Raw genomic sequence first — 24,777 nt, forward strand, 5'->3', positions numbered from 1 at the left:
TGACTATTACCATATAGGTAGTTTCACTGACAAGATTTTGTCCAGCTCTGTTTGCTAACACCTACAATAGTGAAACCGATAAATATCAGCGATCAGAAAGCCGAAAGCTATCGTCTTTGGTAAGGAGTGAGTATAAGTGCGTTTAAAAACCTGAAGACAGCTGTCGAGAATCTCAGTACCGACCTGTGTGTACTATCAAAATGGGTTCAACCCGTCTCAAACCCAAGCGGTACTGCTTGGTCATTCTAGGCTCAAGGCCCGAAATATCGGGAATCACTACCATCTCCAGCAGAGCCCACGAGTAATACATGAAAATCTAAACTGGATCGGGCACGTAACTGCAGTGAGCAAAAACGGCATCAGAATCTCTTCAGGCCCCACAAAAATTTAAAAAGCTCTTCCCTCTTGACCTGAAAAAGAAACTTTCACAAACACTTATACTTCCAACCATTCATTAGAGCGATGTTGTTCTGCAAGATCTTTCTCAAGAAAGCTTACGGTGCCTGGAACTGGTTATGAATGTCTGTATTAATTATATTTATGATGTTTCACTCTTTGATTACTTTTCACCATCATATGCACAACTATCCTGGCTGCGTGCAGACAAGTGCACAGATTTCCATACCCCCTGTCTCCCTTACTGTATTATCAGTGAACACTGTCCCTCATATCTCTCCCCGCTCTTAACACTCGTGTCTGAACAACACGGCAGAAACACCCGTTCCCAACAGAGAAAAATCCTTTCTGTCCCGTTCCATCATTCAGTCACTTTTTCGAAGTTCTTCTCAATAACAGGAACCTGACTTTGGAATAACCTCCAGCATTATATTAGAGAACTGAATAAAATCACCACATTCAGAAGACAGTTAACGACGTATTTACTAAAGCAACAATAAGGTTTACCACTGTCCCTGTACATCCTTCTTTCCAACAAGGTCTTCATTTTCCACTCCCACTAAATTTCCGTTCCACAGAACTCCCTATATAGAAAAAATTAGTTTGCACACCTATAAATTATTTTCATATCTGACACTGTCATTATTGTCTTTGTTATTATCACTATAATCAATATTAGTGGCAGCAACTGCAGCAGTAAAAGTACTGCCAGTATTAACTTTATTAGTTCAATCAGCTTAATTAACTCACACCGCACCTACAGAAACTCAAATCATTGTAATACTGGTTGTCGTATTACAATTGTTATTTCCTAGGTAACTACGATGTATGTGCGAAAATTTGGTCCGATATAAGAGAGGGTCTGATGGCCTAATCAGATCGGGTTAAATAAAATAATAATATCCAAACTCGATGGAACAACAGATCTCGCAGAGGCTATCATTTCCTTTCAGGCAACGTAGTTCTTCATGTGCTATGAAGTGTTGTATCACCATTTCAAACGTACTGTGTGAATGTTTTCATTGGATACGAATGTCTAATGTACACCGAATCTGCAAACATTTCCAGAGTCGTAGCTAATTACGGCATAATTTCCCGGCTCCCTATCACAATTCCATTTATGTAATCGATTGCATGGGGCGCTGTGTACAATTCTTTCATTGAGATGTCTTTGTTTGCCAACATGAACATACCTGTCTTATTGTATACAGGGTGGTCCATTGATAGTGACCGGGCCAAATATCTCACGAAATAAGCATCAAATGAAAAAAACTACAAAGAACGAAACCAATGGCGCTATGGTTGGCCCACTAGATGGCGCTGCCACAGGTCAAACGGATATCAACTGCGTTTTTTTTAATAGAGACCCCCATTTTTTATTACATATTCGTGTAGTACGTAAAGAAATATGAATGTTTTAGTTGGACCGTTTTCTTCGCTTTGTGATAGATGGCGCTGTAATAGTTGCAAACGTATAAGTACGTAGTATCACGTAGCATTCCGCCAGTGCGGACTGTGTTTGCTTCGTGATACGTCACCCATGTTAAAATTGACCGTTTGCCAATTGCGGAAAAGGTCGATATCGTGTTGATGTATGGCTATTGTGATCAAAATGCCCAACGGGCGTGTGCTATGTATGCTGCTCGGTATCCTGGACATCAACCAAGTGTCCGGACCGTTCGCCGGATAGTTACGTTACTTAAGGAAACAGGAAGTGTTCAGCCACATGTGAAACGTCAACCACGACCTGCAACAAATGATGTCAAAGTAGGTGTTTAGCTGCTGTCGCGGCTAATCCGCACATCAGTAGCAGGAAAAATGCGCGAGAATCGGGAATCTCAAAAACTTCGGTGCTGAGAATGCTACATGAACATCGAATGCACCCGTACCATATTTCTATGCACCAGGAATTGCATGGCGACGACTTTGAGCGTCGTGTGCAGTTCTGCCACTGGGCACAAGAGAAATTACGGGACGTTGACAGATTTTTTGCACGCGTTCTATTTAGCGACGAAGCGTCATTCACCAACAGCGGTAACGTAAATCGGCATAATATGCACTATTGGGGAACGGAAAATCCACGATGGCTGCGACAAGTGGAACATCAGCGACCTTGGCGGGTTAATGTATGGTGCGGCATTATGGGAGGAAGGATAATTGGCCCCCATTTTATCGATGGCAATCTAAATGGTGCAATGTATGCTGATATTCTACGTAATGTTCTACCGATGTTGCTACAAGACGTTTCACTGCATGACAGAATGGCGATGTACTTCCAACATGATGGACGTTCGGCACATAGCCCCCGTGCGGTTGAAGCGATATTGAATAGCATATTTCATGACAGGTGGATTGGTCGTCGAAGCACCATACCATGGCCCGCACGTTCATCGGATCTGACGTCCCCGGATTTCTTTTTGTGAGGAAAGTTGAAGGATATTTGCTATCGTGATCCACCGACAACGCCTGACAACATGAGTCACCGCATTGTCAATGCATGTGCGAACATTACGGAAGGCTAACTACTCGCTGTTGAGAGGAAAGTCGTTACACGTATTGCCAAATGCATTGAGGATGACGGACATCATTTTGAGCATTTATTGCATTAATGTGGTATTTACGGGTAACACGCTGTAACAGTATGCGTTATCAGAAATAAGTTCATAAAGGTACATGCATCACATTGGAACAACCGAAATAAAATGTTCAAACGTACCTACGTTCTGTATTTTAATTTTAAAAATCTACCTGTTACCAACTGTTCGTCCAAAATTGTGAGCCATATGTTTGTGACTATTACAGCGCCAACTATCACAAAGCGAAAAAAGTGGTCCAACTAAAACAGTCATATTTCTTTACGTACTACACGAATATGAAATAAGAAATGGGGGGTTCCTATTGAAAGAAACGCAGTTGATATCCGTTTGACCTATGGCAGCACCATCTAGCGGGCCAACCATAGCGCCACCTGGTTTCCCCCTTAAAGCTAGACGAGTTTCGTTCTTTGTAGTTTTTTTCGTTTGACGCTTATCTCGTGAGATATTTGGCCCGGTCGCTATCAATGGACCACCCTGTATACTAACAGCCATTTTTTGAAACGTTTCGCTCACACATGTTTGCTCTGATTCAACGGACTTTCAAGAATGGGCCTTCTTTCTTTACATTTTGGAGAGGAATAATGAGCTCTGAGGGCAGTTGACTACGTGGTAGCTGCACCAGAAAACTGCGCCAATAACACTGCAAACTGCATCCCAACATTGCCATGCTTTCGGCACACTTTAGGATACAGGTTAGGCACCTATGACAGGTCACCTAAAATATGTCATGAACAAGTAAATACACCGATGTGGACAACGTAAGGGCGAAAGCAACTTTCGCATGATGTGTCACTGCCAAATAACATACCAGTAGCTCGATGAAACTTGGACCATAAACAGAAAAACTGCTACAGTATAGCCGGCCGCGGTTTGCCGAGCGGTTCTACGCGCTTCAGTCCGGAACCGCGCTGCTGCTACGGTCGCAGGTTCGAATCCTGCCTCGGGCATGGATGTATGTGATGTCCTTAGGTTAGTTAGGTTTAAGTACACTACTGGCCATTAAAATTGATACATCACGAAGATGACGTGCTACAGACACGAAATTTAACTGACAGGAAGATGCTGTAATATGCAAATGATTAGCTTTTCAGAGCATTCACACAAGGTTGGCGCCGGTGGCAACGCCTACAAAGTACTGACACGAGGAAAGTTTCCAACAGATTTCTCATACACAAACAGCATGTGAAACGTTGTTGTGATGCCTCGTGTAAGCAGAAGAAATGCGTAACATCACGTTTCCGACTTTGATAAAGGTCGGATTGTAGCCCATCGCGATTGCGGTTTACCGTATCGCGACATCGCTGCTCGCGTTGGTCGAGGTCCAATGACTGTTAGCAGAATATGGAATCGGTGGGTTCAGGAGGGTAATACGGAACGCTGTGTTGGATCCCAACGGCCTCGAATCACTAGCAGTCGAGATGACAGGCATAGTATCCGAATGGCTGTAACGGATCGTGCAGCCACGTCTCGATCCCTGAGTCAACAGATGGGGACGTTTTCAAGACAACAACCATCTGCACGAACAGTTCGACGATGTTTGCAGCAGCATGGACTACCAGCTCAGAGACCATGGCTGCAGTTACCCTTGACGCTGCATCACAGACAGGAGCGCCTGCGATGGTGTACTCAACAACGAACCTGGGTGCACGAATGGCAAAACGTCATTTTTCCGGATGAATCCAGGTTCTGTTTACAGCACCATGGTGGCCGTATCCGTGTTTGGCGACATCGCAGTGAACGCACATTGGAAGCGTGTATTCGTCATCGCCATACTGGCTTATCACCCGGCGTGATGGTATGGGGTGCCACTGGTTACACTTCTCGGTCACCTCTTATACGCATTGACGACACTCTGAACAGTGGACGTTACATTTCAGATGTGTTACGACCCATGGCTCTACCCTTCATTCGATCCCCGCGAAACCCTACATTTCAGCAGGGTAATGCACGACCGAATGTTGCAGGTCCTATACGGGGCTTTCTGGATACAGAAAATGTTGGACTGCTGCCCTGGCCAGCATAGTCTCCAGATCCCTCATCAATTGAAAACGTCTGGTCAACGGTGGCCGAGCAACTGGCTCGTCACAATACGCCAGTCACTACTCTTGATACTGTGGTATCGTGTTGAAGCTGCAAGGGCAGCTGTACCTGTACACGCCATCCAAGCTCTGTTTGACTCAATGCCCAGGCGCATCAAGGCCGTTATTGCGGCCAGAGGTGGTTGTTCTGGGTACTGATTTCTCAGGATCTATGCAACCAAATTGCGTGAAAATGTAATCACATGTCAGTTCTAGTATATTTGTCCAATGAATACCCGTTTATCATCTGCATTTCTTCTTGGTGTAGCAATTTTAATGGCCAGTAGCGTAGTTCTAAGTCTAGGGGACTGATGACCTCAGATGTTAAGTCCCATATTGCTCAGAGCCATTTGAACCATTTTGTAACGCGTTTAAAGATTTGGAGGTCAGTACGCCTATGCAACATCACGGCTCCTAACACCACAACACGTGAGCCATCAAAACAATCACGTTAGAAAATATTCCTGGGTGCGTTGTGTGTTCCGACCTTTCGCCACATTAAGGTGCGTCAGTCAGTATATCAGGCCTGCCTGGTCTTGATTTAGCTGTGGTCGTTCCTTCATGTTTCCACTTCACCACCATCAGCCGACGTGGGCAGCTTTAGAAGGGTTGGAAGGTCCCTGATGGATTTGTCATTCAGGCGACAGCCAGTAACTGCTCCACGTTCGAAGTCACTAAGCTCTAGCTCTTCTGATTGACTCATTCTGCTGTTACTGCTTCTCTACGAACAACACAATATTCACTGCCTCCTTTTATACTAAAGGGCCCACCTCTCGTGACTTTTAGTGGTGTGGTCTAGTCTGCACTACATAGGGCTGTCCAGATACATTTGATCAGATATAATATATACTATCCTTGTGGAATAATTTCACAGCTCAGCACCACCTCCTAGAGCCTATTACTGCACCCATTTCCACTGCCTCCTGCCCTCCTCTTCCTCGTCTTACAACAAGCGCCACAAACCACTGTCCTGCCGTCAGAAGAGCTCCAACAAACTTGTAATTGAAACTTCCTGGCAGACTAAAACTGTGTGCCGGACCGAGACTCGAACTCATGACTTTTGCCTTTCGCGGGCAAGTGCTCTACCATTTGAGCTACCCAAGCACGACTCACGACCCGTCCTCATAGCTTCCATTCTGCCAGTACCTCGTCTCCTACATTCCAAACTTCACAGAAGCTCTTCTGCGAAACTTGCAGAACTAGCACACCTGGAAGAAGGATATTGCGGAGACATGGCTTAGCCACAGCCTGGAGGAATTTTTCCAGAATGAGATTTTCACTTTGCAGCAGAGTGTGCGCTGATATAAAACTTCCTGGCAGATTTAAACTGTGTGCCGGACCGAGACTCGAACTCGGGACCTTTGCTTTTCGCATGCAAGTGGTCTACCATCTGAGCTACCCAAGCACGATGGGAGGAAGGAGACGAGGTACTGGCAGAATTGAAGCTGCGAGGACGGGTCTTAAGTCGTGCTTGGGCAGCTCAGATGGCAGAGCACTTGCCTGCAAAAGGCAAGGGTCCCGAGTTCGAGTCTCGGTCCGGCACTCAGTCTGCCAGGAAGTTTCATATCAGCGCACACCCCGCTGCAGAGTGAAAATCTCATTCTGGATGCTTGTTATTATTCGATTAGGATTTTGATTGGGCAGGAATTTTACATTGTTCTAGGTGTACGCTATCGCGAGACTTCAACAACAATTAAAAAAAGGCAATCAGAATTTAGTCGAACTGAATCGAATGATACGATATTCAAAGTAGTGGACGACTTTTGCTATTTGGGCAGCAGAAAACTGACGATCACAAGGTCCAAAGTGTGTTTTCATTGGTTTGGGGAGCATGATAATGAACTCGCCTGCTCTGAACCCGATGAAACACATCTGGGGCGTTACCGGTTACCAGTTCCGCACCCGCAAGTCATTCACATACTGGCGAGTCTGCCGGTAGTCCTAAATGTTTGCCAGACGCGTTGATGTAAAATGTTTCGTAGTTGTGAAGTTCAGTGTTAGTAAGCCACAATGATATTGATAAAGTTATCCTGTCGGTATTGAAAACGTACAAGAATCTACTACTGTGTCCCTGGGATCGGGTCTGATGTTCTTATCAGTTTTCCCGTTTCTGCATCTATGCCCATACTCTGCAAACCACCACGAAGTGCGTGACAGAGGGTACGTCCCATACGGCAGTTATTAGGGTTTCTTCTCGTTCTATTCGCGAATGAAGCGCGGGAAGAATGATTATATGACCGTCTCTGTGCGTGCTGTAATTATTCTAATCTTGTTCTCAAGATCCCTATGTGAGCGATATGTAGGGGGTTGTAGTACATTCCTAGAGTCATCATTTAAAGCCCATTCTTGAAACTTTGTTAGTCGACCTTCTCGGGATAGTTTACGCCTATCTTCAAGAGTCGGTCAGTTCAGTTTCTTCAGCATCATTGTACCACTTTCCCCACGGGTCAAACAAACCTGTAACCATTCGTGCTGTTCTCCTCTGAACACGTTCAATATCCCCTGTTAGTCGTATTTGGTATGGGCCCCACACACTTATGCAATATTCTAGAATGGATCGTTTAATCATTTGGAAGTAATCTCTTTTGTAGACTCATTGCACTTTCCTTGTATTCTACCGCTAAAGCGAAGCTCTACCACCTGCTTTACACACAACGGAACCTATGTGATAATTCCATTTCATATCCACACAAAGCGTTACACCCAGGTATTCGTAGTATAGGTTGGTCGAACAGTGAGTCATTGATATTGTAGTCGTAGGATATTACATTTTTCGTTTTGTGAAGTGCGAAGTTTTACATTTCTGAACATTTAAATCAAGTTGCCAATCTTTGTACCAATTTGAAATCTCAAGATCTGACTGAATATTTATGCAGCTTCTTTCAGACTGTACTTCATTATACGTAACTACATCATCAGCAAAAAGCCTGATTTTACTATTAATATTATCTGCAAGGTCATTAATATCCAAAATGGACAGCATGGGTCCCAACACATTTCCCTGGGGCACACTCGAAGTTACTTCTACATCTGACGATGACTCTCCATCAAAGATAACATGCTGTGTCCTCCGTAGCAAAATGTCCTAATTCCAGTCACATAGCTTTCAGTATGTCATGTGAGAGAAGTGCGAGTTGAGTTTTTGCGTTAGTGTTGCAGCTTATTGAGTAACCACTAAACAGAGGCCTTGTTTTAGATGATGGAGCTATTAGCTAGCTGGAGGTGGTGTTGGCAGAAAAGACAGACTTCTGGACGCTTGTTTTGAATATCTGAAATGTATTGGCGTGACTCTCGACATTTGTTTCTTTATATTGTTACTCTGTTTTGTCTTTGCGAAGATTTCTACGTAAGTTGAGAGGAACCAGTGGAAGGCGGTATATTAACTGTTATCAGCGGAAGTTATCCACTTCGGCTATAAAAAAAATGAATGGAATAATGGATCTTAGACTCTCTTTGAATGCTGTTAGACTGTAACAGGGCATTTATCAGTGGTATTTTAGTGACTCTTTTAACCTTGCCTCAAGGTTTTTTTATATATTACTGTAACTGAACCTGCAAATTTTGAGGGTCCGCCGATAAATGTTTCCTTTTCTAATCAGTAGTGTAATATGTCGCTTAATTTGGCTCGCGCGGCGCACATCACTAGCAGTGCGTAGATTCCGGACAGGAAGAGAAACTAAGCGAACGTTTGAACACGTCAGAGATCAGTCTGCCATGTGTTGGCAGAACATAACTGTACGCACAGCACCCGAAGAAGGTTTGGAGACTGGGGTTCGATGACTTCGCATTTTGTGTTCTCTTTGTCCATAACCATCTGCAAGGAAAGATCACCGATCTAACCGCTCCACATAAAATATTTTTTATTCATTTATTCTTTAGCGATGAGCCTATTTCATTAGGGATGTGTCTAAACTACCAAATAAGCGGATTCTAACAGGACGACAACCCTCAGGATCACCACAAACGTTTCCCATAAAAGTCTGGACCGTAATAATTTGTGATCATTTGCTGAAACAAGCCATTTTGCCAGCCCTATACGAATGGGTAGTTATTATGTGGTCCTTTGCTTCCGCTACTCACGGAGAATTTCGGTTACCTTTACATTGCTTAGGGAGACCTAGCCGTAATATGGATAGCGCCCATCGTCATTTTCTTTTCTACTGTAGGAAGACAGACATTGGGTTCGTTTTTAGGGACGCCGACACTTCAGTCACTTCTATGAGGCGTGCGGAGTTTGTCCAGTGATGAGTACTTTGCTCCAGTTGCATTTTTCCCAGAATTAATTTAAAAGTAACATTGTTTCAACCCATTTATCAAGAGTCGAACACATTTCGGAAATCACTACTCTGTTGCTCCCCTAGGATGAGTCAGATTCTGATTATGACTACTTAGTTCGCAGTCACCTACAGTTTTCACCCGTGAATACAAACAGAAAAAACATCTAGTTCATTTTTAAATGTAAAGAATACTTTATCTTCTTTCTCTGGTCACACCAACATTCTATACTAAGCTGAACTGAAGGGGTCTTTGGTTTCATTGTTAACTCTGTGACAACTGAGAACCACTCAACCACCCTTACGGCGGACGCTGCCGATTCCATTGCGATGGCAAAACGAGCCGTGAGTTCGCCGCAGGGGGCGCTTATCTGGCAAGTACTGTGAAGCACTCGGTATACATCCACAGAGAATTCCACAAGTGAATGAACTATCAAGATCACGAAACTGTGTTTTGTAGGCTTTTAGTCCAGCAAGCCATCTCCCCTTAAAATGGGGAAAACCTGCTTCTTTTGAAACGCTTGAAGTACAAGAGTGGCAGTATCTTCCGTTTCGTTATGGTTCAACAGACTGTTGACATCTCAGTCATTAACAATAACTGAATACCGAATGTTCTAACAGATGACAAAGAGTTCGATCGCAGTTTAGTTAATTTCCACAACATTCGTTTGGAATGGCTTCATAAGCCAAGGAAAATCAGGAAGGTCAGTGCATATTCCGGGGTATTCCTGCCAATTGTGAATTCGTTTCATCAGCAGCTACCTGGATCGATAGTTTTGGATTTTTCTAACTCTTTTTCGCATTATCCATAAGCAAGTCTCTCTCACAGACCTTACGGCCGAGTAAACAGATTGATCAAATCAGTTCAATGTGAATTCAGTTTAGTTCAGCATGTTATTCCTGAGACTACTGTTAATTTATGGAGACAGTAGCCTTCGCCCATACTGATATGTCACAAGTCTTCTTATACATACTCCAACAAGACTATGATTTCTTACAAGGCAGTCCTCCAGCATGTCCTCTTGTATGGGCGCTTGGTTTCTTCAAAGGGCACGAACTTTTTCCGAGAAGTAGTGGCTTGAAGCGCACGTTTTCTGCTACTTGCTTTGTTATACTTAAAACAATTATATTGTTCTCGAGTCATCAGCTACGCAATAAAAGCAGCTCTTTAAAATGAAAACTGCCTGACCGTACTTGAGCAGCTGTCCATATCGATCTTCGAAACACAGGCAAGTAAAGCGACTGGAATTCTTAACGTGAATTGTGATGGAACAATGATGAAACAGCCGATAGTGTTTTGTCCGATTAATTTCGAACACTTTTTACATATTTCTGCATTAATCCTAGAAGAATACACAATCAATCGCCTCTTTACGTATATAACGTAAATTTCCTGAAATGTTGCTTTGCTTGGTGCTGGTGTTCCGCAGTCTCTCGAGAGAGTACCTCTCATGTGGTGTCATATGGCACTAGATTCAAGGCCAAGCGCAGCCAATTTCTGCACGTAACTATTGGGAAGACTGCCACCAGAAATTTTTATCTACTAGTCCACTAAAATTACGATGGTTCTTTGTTCTTGTCACACCGACACTCAAGATACAAGTAACAAAGTTTGGCTAACAAAGAACTTTTCAAAATTATTTTTCGCCGAATATGTTCTCCGATCTACTGCGTTCGTTTGATTAATATTACACCATTTTTACGAACGTTACACTTGATACGGACAACAACGACAACAACTGAGTAGATCTTTCATTTTTTTTCCCACTGCGGTATGCATTTTTTTTTTTACAGATATTCCCTACCAACCATACATCCACAACTGATATACCGTTTTCTTTATCAGCACCTCTATAGCCAACACGTGCTGCAGCTGCCACGGGTCACAGTGACAGTTACATCTGCTGTTTACCGCACACTAAAAACACTCGGAACGCCAGAGTTTACTATCTCATCTGATGCATGCTATTTACATGCAGAGTGCTAAGCAGTGTAAACGCTTCGATATCTAAACAAGCCACTAAAATTGTGTTTAAGGAGTTCTGGTCACGAACTTGTCGCTGTATTACGCTCTTAACTGAGAATGAAATAAGCTACTGTTAATTCATATTAATCATTCACTACCTGAAGCTGGGTATAATTACGTAAAATTAAGCGAATGTAACTTCCAACTGCCGTTGCCTGTGACAAGCGCGCCTAACAAAAACAACTTATTACGTGAAAACAAGAGGTACTACCATTTAGTAAAAAATTTCGAATGCCACGGATTCACTGATCAAATGCTTGCAAAAGTTGTATACTTCAAGACATTATATTAAAGTCTGACACTTCCATTTAACATCTGTTTTCGTCAGTCCCAAGTACATTATTATAATTTCACTAATGAACGAAGTCAAAACAGGTACGAAAACACCAAAGAAGATTTTTCACTCTGACATAAAATAACGACAGAAGAGGATACTTCTCTAAAGTTAGCATGCATCACCTCTTTATATTTAACCTACTAATAATGAAACACTAAGTATATATATTCAAGCAATTCTATTTACGCTTCATAAACACTGAGGAAACTTACCAATCAACGATGTACTTCAAGTCTCTTGAAAACAAACTGAAAGGCGTGACTTATTTGGAGGGAGAGACAACTGTTTTTCGATGTAGTTACTACCTTATCACTACAAAAATCTAAACTATTGAAACGTTTCGAGCAACTGCACTACGTATCCTCGCACAGATGAAATCTCTCTCATCCAACTCATTGATTGAAGCTTTCCTTTCCATTCACTTGTTGCACAAATTGTATCCTCCTCCTTTTGCAACAGTCGTTGAGGGTCTGTAAGTATAGATAGCACTGACTACCATCCCAAAAAACATCTTTCACTTGGAAAAACTTCGACCTGTTGCCGCAAGAGAGCAGCAGTGATCACAATTATTTCTTGGGGCAAATCAAACTAACACCGGTAAAATACGCAAGATGGGGAAGAATGTACTTCGAAATTCGAAACTCTCAGCGAGTAGAGTAATTGATTACGGGCTTTCAGATTTAATAAATATAAAATAATGGACGTAGCTATTTTGTCGAAGGGACGGAAGATCCGTAGCTTTTCTTTAATTCGACCTGATTGTGCCAAAACTTAAAGCGAGGGCTAGTATGACTGTGAGAGAAGTTGTAGGAAAAAATACATAACATTTCCAAACTGTTCTGTTTACATGTCCTTTGAAAGTCATGTCCTTGAGTTGTGCTTGCTTTTATAGATAACCATAACGTGTACCTGCTTGACAAGGAGAATACAGAAATAAAGAGAAGAACGGTTCTTCATGATTTATCAAAACCTTTGGAAACAATGGTCCAGCTGCGGTAAAATTATATTCAGAAAGTCCAAGTCACTACAGCAGAGTCATTTTATCTCACAGGCGACAGGAATGGGACGGTTTAAAGTTTACGTCACTCATCCGAACGTGCCACAGTCTGCAATTCAGTTGTTACAGGAAAGGTAAATCGAAAGAAATACTCTTACCATTGGACAAACAAATTTTAATTCCACCAGATAACTGTCTACGTGCTTAATGTGTGAAAAAGTTCAATTTGCTTTCAGTTGTGAAGTCACTGTTTGGCAACAAGAATGCCCTGTGAAAAGAGCAGAACTCATGACGCAAATCAAAGGAAAGGATGCACTATTCTGTTTGTTGACGGATAAAATTGACAAGGAAGTGTTAGATAGTGCAGGTAAGACATTTATTGTTTTAAGGTTAGACGTTAAAAATTATTTAATGAATAAACACAAAACTCCATCTTATGTATTGCTTTCTTAACATGTAAAACGTTTCCACATTAGTCTAAAATCATAGCATATGTGATCGGTAGTGTGTACCGAATTGTTGCAAATTGGCCCTGTAATATAACAGAGACTGAGCAATTGTGTAAAAACTGTTTCCTATTGACTTCTATGACACACTGAGGAATCTCACCCAGAACAACTTACAGCTCTTATTACCAATTTACACTACGCCTATTGTGCATTTGCTACTTCATTTAGCAATGGATACTTCAGTTGCACTGTACTGTACATATTGGAGAACATAAGAATTGACATACAGGTACTGTGAGAGTAGATGCCTGTGGTATTCCACTTAACACACATGGAGATTCACAATTACAGAATATGGTTTGTAGTGGCATCATTATTCACTTCCTGTTTTGAAAACTAAATTATTGACAAAGTATGTCTTTTTTTATAAATTTACCATTATTGTGCAGTTGTAAAAGTCCTTTCAAGTGTGTGCATCAATTGCAATATTGCAGTACTGAAAATATATTTATTACCTACCAAAACAATTCCATCATGTGTGGTAATATTTAATAAAGTAGTGTAGCAAAGAACAGCAACTGGTTCACAACCAAATATTTAGCTATTAATAATGATAAACAACTGTTTGCCAACCACAGCTTCCTTCTAGACCTTCTCATGCTTTATTATCTTCAACTGTATGCTCCCATATTGCTTTTGCTTGTCTTCTAATTTTACATACTACCCAACTTCCATTAGATTCTCATATCAGTCTTTTCATATACCTTGGAAACCAGCACAAAGGACTACCTGGGTGTATGTCCTGACCACTCCAGTTTCATTAGTCTTTGTTATGTCTTCCATTGCAATCTGTTCTCTGATCCATTCACTTTTTTTTTTCTCCCCACATATGTTGTACTAATTTCCAATACACATCTCCAAACTCCTCAATGAAGAACCTTAAGGTTCTAAACAAGTTTTGCATTAATAGTCTGTGTCCCACTGCCATAAAATCAAAAGTGGAAGTAGGGTATACAAACTGATTGTAAACATTTGGTTTTCTGGCACACTGGTAGCTTCAATTTGAAAACCATGTTCAGTTTGCCAAAAACACTCAAGCTTATTTTTAATCTTCTGTTTGTTTTGCTGTTCACCCAGTCAGCTGCTCCAAATATTAAAACTCGTAAACTGTTTCGTGACTTGATTGTTTATTTGTACTGTTTTCTTTTTTTATATCCAGTTTTAGTTTTAAACATAACAAACATGCTAAAATTAATATTGTGTAGTATTTTGCATAGTAATTAGTGTTAGATTGCAGGGATCAGTACATTGACAACTCTCTGTAGCTAAAACCTCATGTGTTATTAGTTGCCCCCTTTTCTTGCTGCAGTAGTCTACAGCACAGGTGGAAAATTACTGCATGTATGCATTTATTGCTGACTCTCCCTTTAACTTATAGGGAGATTCCATGGTGACTCATGTTAAATTTTGAAATCAGTGTTTTATTATGTTGACTTGTTATCTTTTATAAAACCATATTTTCTTTTGTAAATCATCATTATAAATTGTGTTGTTCAGGCAAAGATCTTGAAGTGTTATTTAAGCAGGGAAGAGCATTAAAATTAAAGAACAAGAATGTAATTTATTTCATGACTCATGTTGCAAATTTGGGACATCCTATTCATAATATGCATTTTAGCTCAAAAGTGTCCTCAGACTATTAGGAGTATGGATCTGGTTTTTATCACAGAAAATGCATATTAGGTTGACGTTCAAATGACAGAGTTATAGATTTTTAAAAATATTTATAACATGTGAAATATTGTAATATATTGAAACAGGCACGCAACTCAATGTTACATACATGACTCTTGTTACTTCCTACTTCTTGTTGGAAAATCTTTTTAGCTGCAAGCAGGGAAATGAAAATATGGCATTATGTGCCAAATAAGATAAACTTAACATTAACATTTCACTTTTCAAACACTATGAAAAATTATAAGAGCATGACATCTGGGAAAATGAATTGTAAATTCAATTAAAAGTCAGAATTGAAAATATCATCTTGCATTGACAACATCAAGTTGATTAATTTTCTTTATAATTTCATCACATTTTACAGGCCATTTCAAATAGTGACCAGCACACTGCCTTTCAGTGATTAAGTAAGAATTTCCAAAAACTGCACACACTTCTCCAGCATTGAATTTACTGTCATATTCTACTTTGTACCAGGTTCCAGTTTTCACACTTCCCATAGTTTTCTTCACTATGATGATATGCAGCAGCAAAATTCATTGGAGACAGCAGATATGTTTGTAGTACTCCTTTCTTGTAGTGAATGCATTTAATGTTTTGTAGGGCCTACTGATGGTGCTGAAGAAAATATTTGCGTCAGATTAAGCTTCACATTGATTCCTTGAATTTCATCAATAGACACATGAAAAACCTGCGTAGTTGTTGTACTTGCAGCTACCTGAGCGAAAGTTGATGCATCAGTTACTATGAATTTTCGCTTTTTTAATGCATTCCCCACTAGCTGTTCCGCAACTGCACCAATTCCATCTACAGCTCCTTTACCATGGGATGTAGCAAATAAGTTCCAGTAGATTTCCACATTATGAAATGATTGAAATTGAGGTACAGCATCTGACCAGATTGAAACTACCTTCACATTTTCAGGTATAGTTGACAGTACCTTGTTAATGTAAGCAATTGCAGCACCCGAGCCATGGCTTTATCCAGAGCACTGTGAGACTTATATGGTGACAAAATTGCTTTACTAGGTTGCTGATCTTGCATCTTATGTTGCCTATGTTTTCAAACTCTCTGACCATTTTTAGCTCGTCTTTCTTCTAATAATAGTCCTTGCTTATGTTGACTCAACTGTAGAAAATTTCGTTTCTGCTGGCTTTTTCAAGCTTTTTCCAGATGCTTCTTCTTAAATTTTTCATATTTTCCTTTACTCTGTAACTTTTCCCTTCTCCTACTGTCTTTCTGCAGCTACTAAGGGCATCCTCTTCTTCTGATCTTAAAATACTAAAACTGTGACTCAGATTTCATGACTCACCTTACACATTTAATTTTCTGTTTTTACAATATTGATTGAAATTAGGAAATTTTTAATAGTGATATTAGTTACACATTCACACTAAGAAGTAAGTTACTGAACAAGATAGTTTCTCCTAACTTCTCTCTTGGTATAAAAACTTAATTATATGAAAGTGACTCATGTTGAATGAAAGTTCATGCTGTTGTATTATGTTATTTACCCCAACCTATAATTTACCTACTTCAGTTTTATACTCCATGCAATACATTAGGGTATGTAACAGTAATATAAATAATGGTGGTACATGAAATTATATATTCTTAGCCTCTATTTCTATAATTAACTAATTACCCAGGTTTGATGATAAGTTAATGCACATTTCGTAATGTGACATTAAATTTTATACAAAGATTTTCTGTTGTAATAGGTGTCTTGTCTTGGCTGGTAATCACCTAAGTTCTAAAAGGCTGCTGGTAATACTCGCAACATATCAAACCCAGAAAATTAAAGAGAATCAACAGACTTAGTATAAGCTGTTTGTCAGCTATTTTGTAAAATACAGCACCAGCCACAGTGCAGTCCCTCTGTGGATGCTGTGCATGGCCACAGGATGACTTAGTTGTTGTGCGTATGCAGCTGAAAACCAATGTGACCACTGTCAACTGATGGGAATTTGTTGTGAATGGATGTGCTGGGAAGGCTGCTGAGAGTTATGTTGCTGAGACGCCATAGGTACTTGAAGTACTATCCTCCCCTGTGGATCCTGTCTTGTCTCCAGGAAGTACGGGATCTATTACTGCTTGACCGCTTACTGTGAGTGGCGTGTCAGTGGTAGGGCTAGCCATCCATACGGGGGAATCAGGTACTAGAGAGAACTCAAGATATTACACCCATCCACCTAAATAACAAGTTCGAGGTACTGTCCACCAATGAAACATATTAAAAGAGGCTATTCTGACAGCCATTGATAGAACAAGGTGCAACCAGCTGCAGATTGTGGTGCATGTTGGGACTAACAACACTTGCTGACTGGGTCTTGGGGTCATATTTGGATCATTCTAGAGACTCGCAGGGAAGGTTAGCAACCGTGGTCTTGCTGATGGAATTTCAATAAAGCTTACTCTCTGCAGTATTATCCCCAGAGCAGATTATGGCCCCCCAGTTCCAAAGTGGGAGGATTGAACCAGAGACTGTGAACATTCTGCAGTAAGCTAGACCATGAGTTCCTAGACTTGGGCCATGTGGTTGAGGACTGTTTGGTCCCTCTAAATGGATCAGCTGTGTGTTTAGCATCAGAGGCTGCCACCTACATAGCTGACTGTGTGTGAGGTTCCACACAATGGTTTTATTAGATTAAATGACTCTCCATCCAGCCGATATGTTGGTAGCTGTATGAGACCCAGGAATATCAGTGTAAGAGCCAAAGAAATGCCCTCGTAGGTGAGGGTAAGAAAATCATAGTGGTGAACTGCCAAAGACTTCGCAGCAAAATGCCAGGGTTCGAAGTAGTCATAAAAATCAATTAAGCTCACATAATACTAGGTACAGAATGCAATTTAAAACCTGAAATTGACAGCAGCGAGATTTTGGAGAAAATTTAAGTGTTGATCAAAAGGATATGCTAATAGAAAATGGAGATGTTGCAGTAGACAAGAAGCTAAAATCCATTGAGATGTGAATTGAAGCTACATGTTGGATTGTTTAGACAAGATTCAGTGTCAACAATACAGGTAAAATTTAATTGCATCTTTCTATTTACTATCAGACTCACCACTGAGGTAAACGAAAACTTCAGATAAAATCTAAGTTTATTGGTATGGAAGGTTAGGTGTGCACTACACATCAGAGGCTGCTATTCAGGTAGCTGACTGTGTATATGGGGGTGCACACAATGGTTATTTAGATCCAGATAACAATAGTTGTAGGACACCCTGAAGTATCAGTGTAAGATCAAAAGAAACGCCTCCCACAGGTGAGAGTATTAAAACCCTAATGGTAAACTGCCAAATCATTTGCAACAAAATGCCCAAGTTTGAAGTGCTTATTAGGTACAGAAAGCTGTTGAAACATGAAATTAATAGCAGTGAGGTTTTTGGGTAAAATTTAAGTGTATCTCAAAAGGATAAGCAAATGGGAAATGGAGGTGGCGTATTTGTCACAGTAGACAAGAAACTCAAATCCAGCAAGGCAGGACTTGAAGCTGCATGTGACACTTTTTGGACAAGAGTCACTATCAGAGGTGGGCATAAAATGATAATTGGATCCTTCTGTCCCTCACCAGATTCATTGCCAGATGTAACTGAAAACTTTAGAGAAAATTTCAGTTCACTTGTACAAAAAATTCCCTGAGCATACTGTAATCATTGGTGGAGACTTTAATCATTCATCAATTAATTGCAAAAATTACAGTTTTGTTAGTGGTGGGCATGATAAGACACCCTGTAAACTTTACTAAATGACTTCCCAGAAAACACCTAGAACAGGTAGTTAGACCCTCACTCATGATGGAAGTACATTCGATCTAATAGCAACAACATACCCGATTTCTTTGAGAATGTCTGCATCGAAACTGGTATCAGTGACCATGACACAGATGTGACTACAGTGATTACCGAAGTACAAACGTCAACTAAAACAAGCAGAAAGACATATATGTTCAGTAAATTAGATTAAATATGTGTCTTATCTCATCTCAATGAGGAACTTGAAACTTTCAGCACTGGTTCAAGATTAAAAGAATAGTTGGCAATGCACTGGATAGATATGTACCCAGTAGAACAGTTCATCATGGGAGGGAACCTCCATGTTATACAGGTCACTGTAAAGAAACTTCTAAAGAAACAGAATTACTGCATAATAGGTGTAAAACAAAGTGTAAGACTATAGATAGATGCTGAATGAAACGCATTTTGCCGTCAAGAGAACAGTGCGTGATGCCTTAAATGACTACCGTAGCAGAGTATTGTCAAGTGATATTTCGCAGAAATCAAAGAAATTATGGTCATATGTTAAGGCTGTTAGTGGCACCAAAGTTAATGTCCAATCCCTAGCAAATGAGACAGCAACTGAAATGGAGGGTAGCAAAGCAAAAGCTGAAATGCTTAACTCCATTTTCAAATGATCCTTTACAAAGGAAAACCCAGAAGAATTGCCTCACTTTGATCCTCATACTACGGAAAATATGAATGAAATAAGTATTAATGTCAGTGGTGTTGATAAACAGTCGAAATTATTAAAATTGAACAGAGCTCCAGGCCCCAGGGGATTCCCTGTTAGATTCTATGCTGAATTTGCAGCTGAATTAGCCCCTCTTGTCACTATAATCTAGCATAGATCCTTCGAACAAAAAAAAAGTGTCCATTTTTTTGGAAAAGGTACAGGTCACGTCTGTCTATGAGAGAGTTAGTAGAAGTGATCCCAAAACTACTGTCAGTATCCTTGACATCGATTTGTTGTAGGATCTTAGAAAATATTCTGAGCTCAAACATAATGAGGTATCTTGAACAGAATGACCTCCCCATTGCCAACTAGCACGGATTTCGAAAACATTGATCATATGAAAAGCAACTCACTTTTCTCAAATGACATACTGAAAGCTTCGGATCAAGGCAACATGGTAGATTCCGTGTTTCTTGACTTCTGAAAAGTATTCGACTCAGAACTGCACCTGTGGTTATTGTCAAAAGTATAATCATCTGGAGTACCAAGTGAAATTTGTGACTGGGCTGAGGACTTTTTGGTAGGGAGGACACAGCTTGTTATTTTGGATGGGTGTCATCGCCACATGTAAAAGAAACTTTTGGTGTGCCCCAGGGAAGTGTATTGGGACTGATGCTGTTCATTTTGTATGTTAATGACCTTTCAGACAATATTAAAAGTAAAATCAGGCTTTTTGCAGATGATGTAGTTATCCATAATGAAGTACTATATGAGAGAAGCTGTCAGCCAGATGTGGAAAAGATTTCAATGTGGTGCAGAGATTGGCAAATTGCTGTAAATGTTCAGAAACATAAAAATTTTCACTCCACAAAATGGAAAAAAAAGTATCCTTTGACTATAATATCAATGAGTAACTATTGAAATCGGCCAGCTCATACAAATACCTGGGTGTAACACTTTGTAGGGATAGGAACTGAATGATTACATACGTACAGTTCTGGATAAAGCAGGTGGTACACTTCGGTTTATTGGTAGAATACTGGGGAATGCAATCAGTTGACAAAAGAGATTGCTTACAAGTTGCTTGTGTGGCCGTTTCTAGAATATTGCTAAAGTGTGTGGGACCCGTGCCATATAGGACTAACGGTGGATATTGAATTTATACAGAGAAGGCAGCACAAATGGTCACAGGTTTGTTTAACCCATGGGATAGTGTTCACAGAGGTACTGAAGGAATGGAACTGGCAGACTCTTGAAGACAAGCGTAAACAATCCCAAGAAAGTCTATTAACAAAGTTTCACGAACTAGTCTTAAATGATTGTTCTAGGGCTGTACTACAGTCTCCTATGTATCGCTGACAAAGGGGTCACTAGGATAAGATTAGAATAATTACGGCACGCTCAGAAGCATTTGACCCATCATTCTTCCCACGTTCCATATATGAATGGAACAGGAAGAAATCCTAATAACTGGTACAATGGGATGTACCTTCTGCCATGCACTTCAAGGTAGTTTGTAGAGTGTAGATATACAGGGTGAGTCACCTAACATTACAGCTGGATATATTTCGTAAACCGCATCAAATACTGACTAATCGATTCCACAGACCGAACGTGAGGAGAGGGGCTAGTGTAATTGGTTAATACAAACCATAAAAAAATGCACGGAAGTATGTTTTTTAACACAAACCTACGTTTTTTTAAATGGAATCCCGTTAGTTTTGTTAGCACATCTGAACATATAAACAAATATGTAATCAGTGCCGTTTGTTGCATTGTAAAATGTTAATTACATCCCGAGATATTGTAACCTAAAGTTGACGCTTGAGTACCACTCCTCTGCTGTTCGATCGTGTGTATCGTAGGGGACCGAGTTACGTAGGGATCCAAAGGGAACGGTGATGGGCCTTACGTACAGAAGAGACTGGAACAGCACATTACGTCCACAGGCTAACACCTTTTTATTGGTCATTTTCACTGGCGCACATGTACATTACCATGAGGGGTGAGGTACACGTTTGACGAGCGTTTCATAGGACGTGGAGGACGCATAAATTGGCCAGCCCGTTCTCCTGATCTTACACCTATGGACTTCTTTCTGAGGGGTACGTTAAAGGAGAATGTGTACCGTGATGGGCCTACAACCCCAGAGGATATGAAACAACGTATTGTGGCAGCCTGCGGCGACATTACACCAGATGTACTGCGGCGTGTACCACATTCATTACGCCAGAGATTGCAATTGTGTGCATCAAACGATGGCCACCACATTGAACATCTATTGGCCTGACATGTCGGGACACACTCTATTCCACTCCGTAATTGAAAACGGAAACCACGTGTGTACATGTACCTCAACCCTCATGGTAATGTACATGTGCGTCAGTGAAAATGACCAATAAAAAGGTGTTAGCATGTGGACGTAATGTGCTGTTCCAGTCTCTTATGTACCTAAGATCCATCACCGTTCCCTTTGGATCCCTACGTAATTCGGTGCTCTCTGATACACACGATCGAACAGCGGAGGAGTGGTACTCAAGCCTCAACTTTAGGTTACAATATCTCCGGATGTAATTAACATTTTACAATGCAACAAATGGCACTGATTACATATTTGTTTATATGTTCAGATGTGCTAACAAAACTAACGTGGTTCCATTTTAAAAAACGTAGGTTTGTGTTAAACATACTTCCGTGCATTTTTTTTATGGTTTGTATTAACCAATTACACTAGCCCCTCTCCTCACGTTCGGTCTGTGGAATCGATTCATCAGTATTTGATGTGGTTTACGAAATATATCCAGTGGTAATGTTAGGTGACTCACCCTGTATAAGTAGAAGTTCCCCTATCATATTGTAATCATCAGAGAAGACTTTAATCATACAATAATCAGTTAGGGTACTTACAGTTTTGTTAGTGGTGGGTGTGAGAAGACATCCTGCAAATCATTATTGAAGACCATCTCTGAAAACCACCTGGAACAGATAGTTCAGAATCCCTCTCATGATGTAAATATATTGGATCTGATGGCAACAAATAGACCTGACACCTTTAAGGATGTTTACATTGAAACTAGTATCAGTAACCATGAGGTAGTTCTAGCAACAATGTTTACCAAAGTGCAGAGGGCAACTAAAACAAATAAGATGATTTATATGTTCAGTAAACTAGATAGAGGCAGCAGTGATGAACTTGAAACTCTTAGCTCAGACGGGAGTGTATAGGGAAACTGTGGCTCAAGTTTTAAATAATAGTTGACCAAGCACTGGATAGATATGTACCAAGCAGAACAGTTCATGATGGAAAGGACTTTCCATGCTATACTGCCGCTGTAAGGAAACTTCTAAACAAACAGAGATTACTACATAATAAGTCTAAAATGAAGAAATTCTGGTTGTATGTAAAGACTGTTAGTAGTACCAGTGTTAGTGTCCAGACCCTCATGGAATTGAGGGTAGCAAAGTGAAAGCAGAAATACTTAACTCTGTCTTAAGTGTTCCTTCACAAAGAAAAACCCAGAAACAATGCCCCAGTTAAATTCGTGTACCACAGCAAAGATGAGTGAAATACATATTAGTGACAGTGGCCTTGAGAAACAGCTGGAGTGGTTTAAATTGAACGCAGCTTTAATGCCTGATGGAATCACTGTCAGATTTTGTACCAGATTTGTGGCTGTATTAGTATCATCTCTGACCATGATGTAACGGAGATCCTTCGAACAAGAAACTGTGCCCAGTGGTTGTAGAAAGAACAGGTCCCATTCATCTACAAAAATCTACTGTCCAATATCATTGACATATATTTGTTACAGAATCTTAGAACATATTCGGAACTCAAATCTCATGAAGTATCTTTAACAGAATGACCTCCTCCATGCCAACCAGCACATCTTCTGAAAACATTGATTGTTTGAAAACCAACTTGGGCTTTTTCTCACATAACATTCTGAAAGCAATGGATCAAGGGAGTCAGATAGATGCAGTGTTTCTTGACTTCCAAAAGGCATTTGACTCGGTACCACACAAACACTTATAATCAAATGTACATTCATATGGGTTATCAATCGAGATTTATGACTCAGTTGAGGAATTCTTGGTGGGGAGAACAGAGCATCTCATCTTAGATGCAGTCATTGACAGATGTAGAAGCCACTTCAGGTGTGCTCCAGGCAAATGTGTTGGGACCTTTGCTGTTCATGTTGCAAACAATGTTAATAGTAACCTCAAATGTTTCACAGATGAAACAGTTATCTGTAATGAAGTACTCTGTGAGAAAAGCTGCACAAATATTCAGTCATATCTTGATAAGATTTCAGAGTGGTGCAAAGATTGGCAATTGGCTTTAGGTGTTCCGAAATGTAAAACAGTGCACTTCAAAAAATGAAAAAATATGGTATCCTATGATGACAATATTAATGTGTCAATGCTGGAATCTGTCAATGTGTATGAATACTTGAGTGTAAAAATTTGTAGGGTTGTGAAATGGAATGATCACACAGGCTCATTTGTGGATAAAGGAGGTGGCAGGCTGCAGTTTATTGGTGGAATACTTGGGAAATGCAGTCAGTCTGCAAATAAGATGGCATACAGAACATTTGTTGTGGCCCATCATAGAATATTGCTCAAATGTATGGGACCCGTACCAAATAGGACTAACAGGATATTGAATGGATACAAAGAAAAGCACCACAAATTGGTTTATTTGATGCATGGTAGAGTGTCATGAAGATCCAGAAAGAACTGAATTGGTACAAACTTGAAGAATGGTGCAAATTATCCCGTGAAATCCTATTTAGGTAGTTTCTGGAACCAGTTGTAAGTTATAAATGTAGGAATATACTATAATCTGCTCTGTATTGTTTCCATAGGAGTTGCGAAGCATGATTGCAAGTTTAGACTAATTACAGCATGTGCAGAGGTGCTTAAGCAATCATTAATTTCACACAAATGGCATGCGAAAAAACCCTGTTAACTGTTACAGTGGGATGTACCAAGGAACTTCCTTTTTTTCTCCCCCTACCAGTTTTCAGATGGAAACTGGTCCATGGAAAAGAAGAAGAATGACTTTGGGTTACATTTAAAACTTGCTTTGCTGCCTTTTGATAATTTTATGTTATTGGGCAAATGGTCAAAAATTGTTGTTGCCTAGGCCAATGACAGGTTTAATAACGAGTAATAAAGGTTTTTTTCCCCTCTAGTGTCATGGGTACGGGCATCTCCATTCTTCTCAAATTGTGATGGATTATTTGTGATGAATTTCGTTAGTGGTAATATGTGTTGTGCAATACAGTTAGAATGCGTAACTCCTTGAAGAGGTACCTACATTATGACTGAGGATGATCACCAACTATTATTCTTACTGTTCCCTATGCAATTCAGAGTGGTATGCAGAGTATAGATGTAGATGTAGATGTACAGGGTAATTCAAAAAGA

The 24,777-nt window shown here is 40.3% G+C and overlaps 2 protein-coding genes across 4 annotated transcripts in view; one reads left to right on the forward strand and one right to left on the reverse strand.

Annotated features, from left to right (window-relative positions):
• Nucleotides 1–12,291, reverse strand: part of LOC124593865 (TGF-beta-activated kinase 1 and MAP3K7-binding protein 3) — a 488,317-nt gene extending 476,026 nt beyond the window's left edge. The window contains exon 1 of the mRNA XM_047132213.1: nt 11,921–12,291. The gene's annotated coding sequence lies outside the window, so the exon portion shown is untranslated. The remainder of the gene's footprint in view (nt 1–11,920) is intronic.
• Nucleotides 12,185–24,777, forward strand: part of LOC124591218 (glyoxylate reductase/hydroxypyruvate reductase) — a 65,388-nt gene continuing 52,795 nt past the window's right edge. The window contains exons 1-3 of one of the 3 annotated variants that reach the window (XM_047131719.1): nt 12,185–12,305; nt 12,601–12,839; nt 12,942–13,072. In XM_047131719.1, the coding sequence (XP_046987675.1) occupies nt 12,664–12,839; nt 12,942–13,072 (307 nt within the window). In that variant the 5' untranslated portion in view covers nt 12,185–12,305; nt 12,601–12,663. The other 2 variants (XM_047131717.1, XM_047131718.1) reach the window with 2 other exon arrangements.

Source organism: Schistocerca americana, chromosome 2 (assembly GCF_021461395.2).
Source record: "Schistocerca americana isolate TAMUIC-IGC-003095 chromosome 2, iqSchAmer2.1, whole genome shotgun sequence".
Lineage (NCBI taxonomy): Eukaryota > Metazoa > Arthropoda > Insecta > Orthoptera > Acrididae > Schistocerca > Schistocerca americana.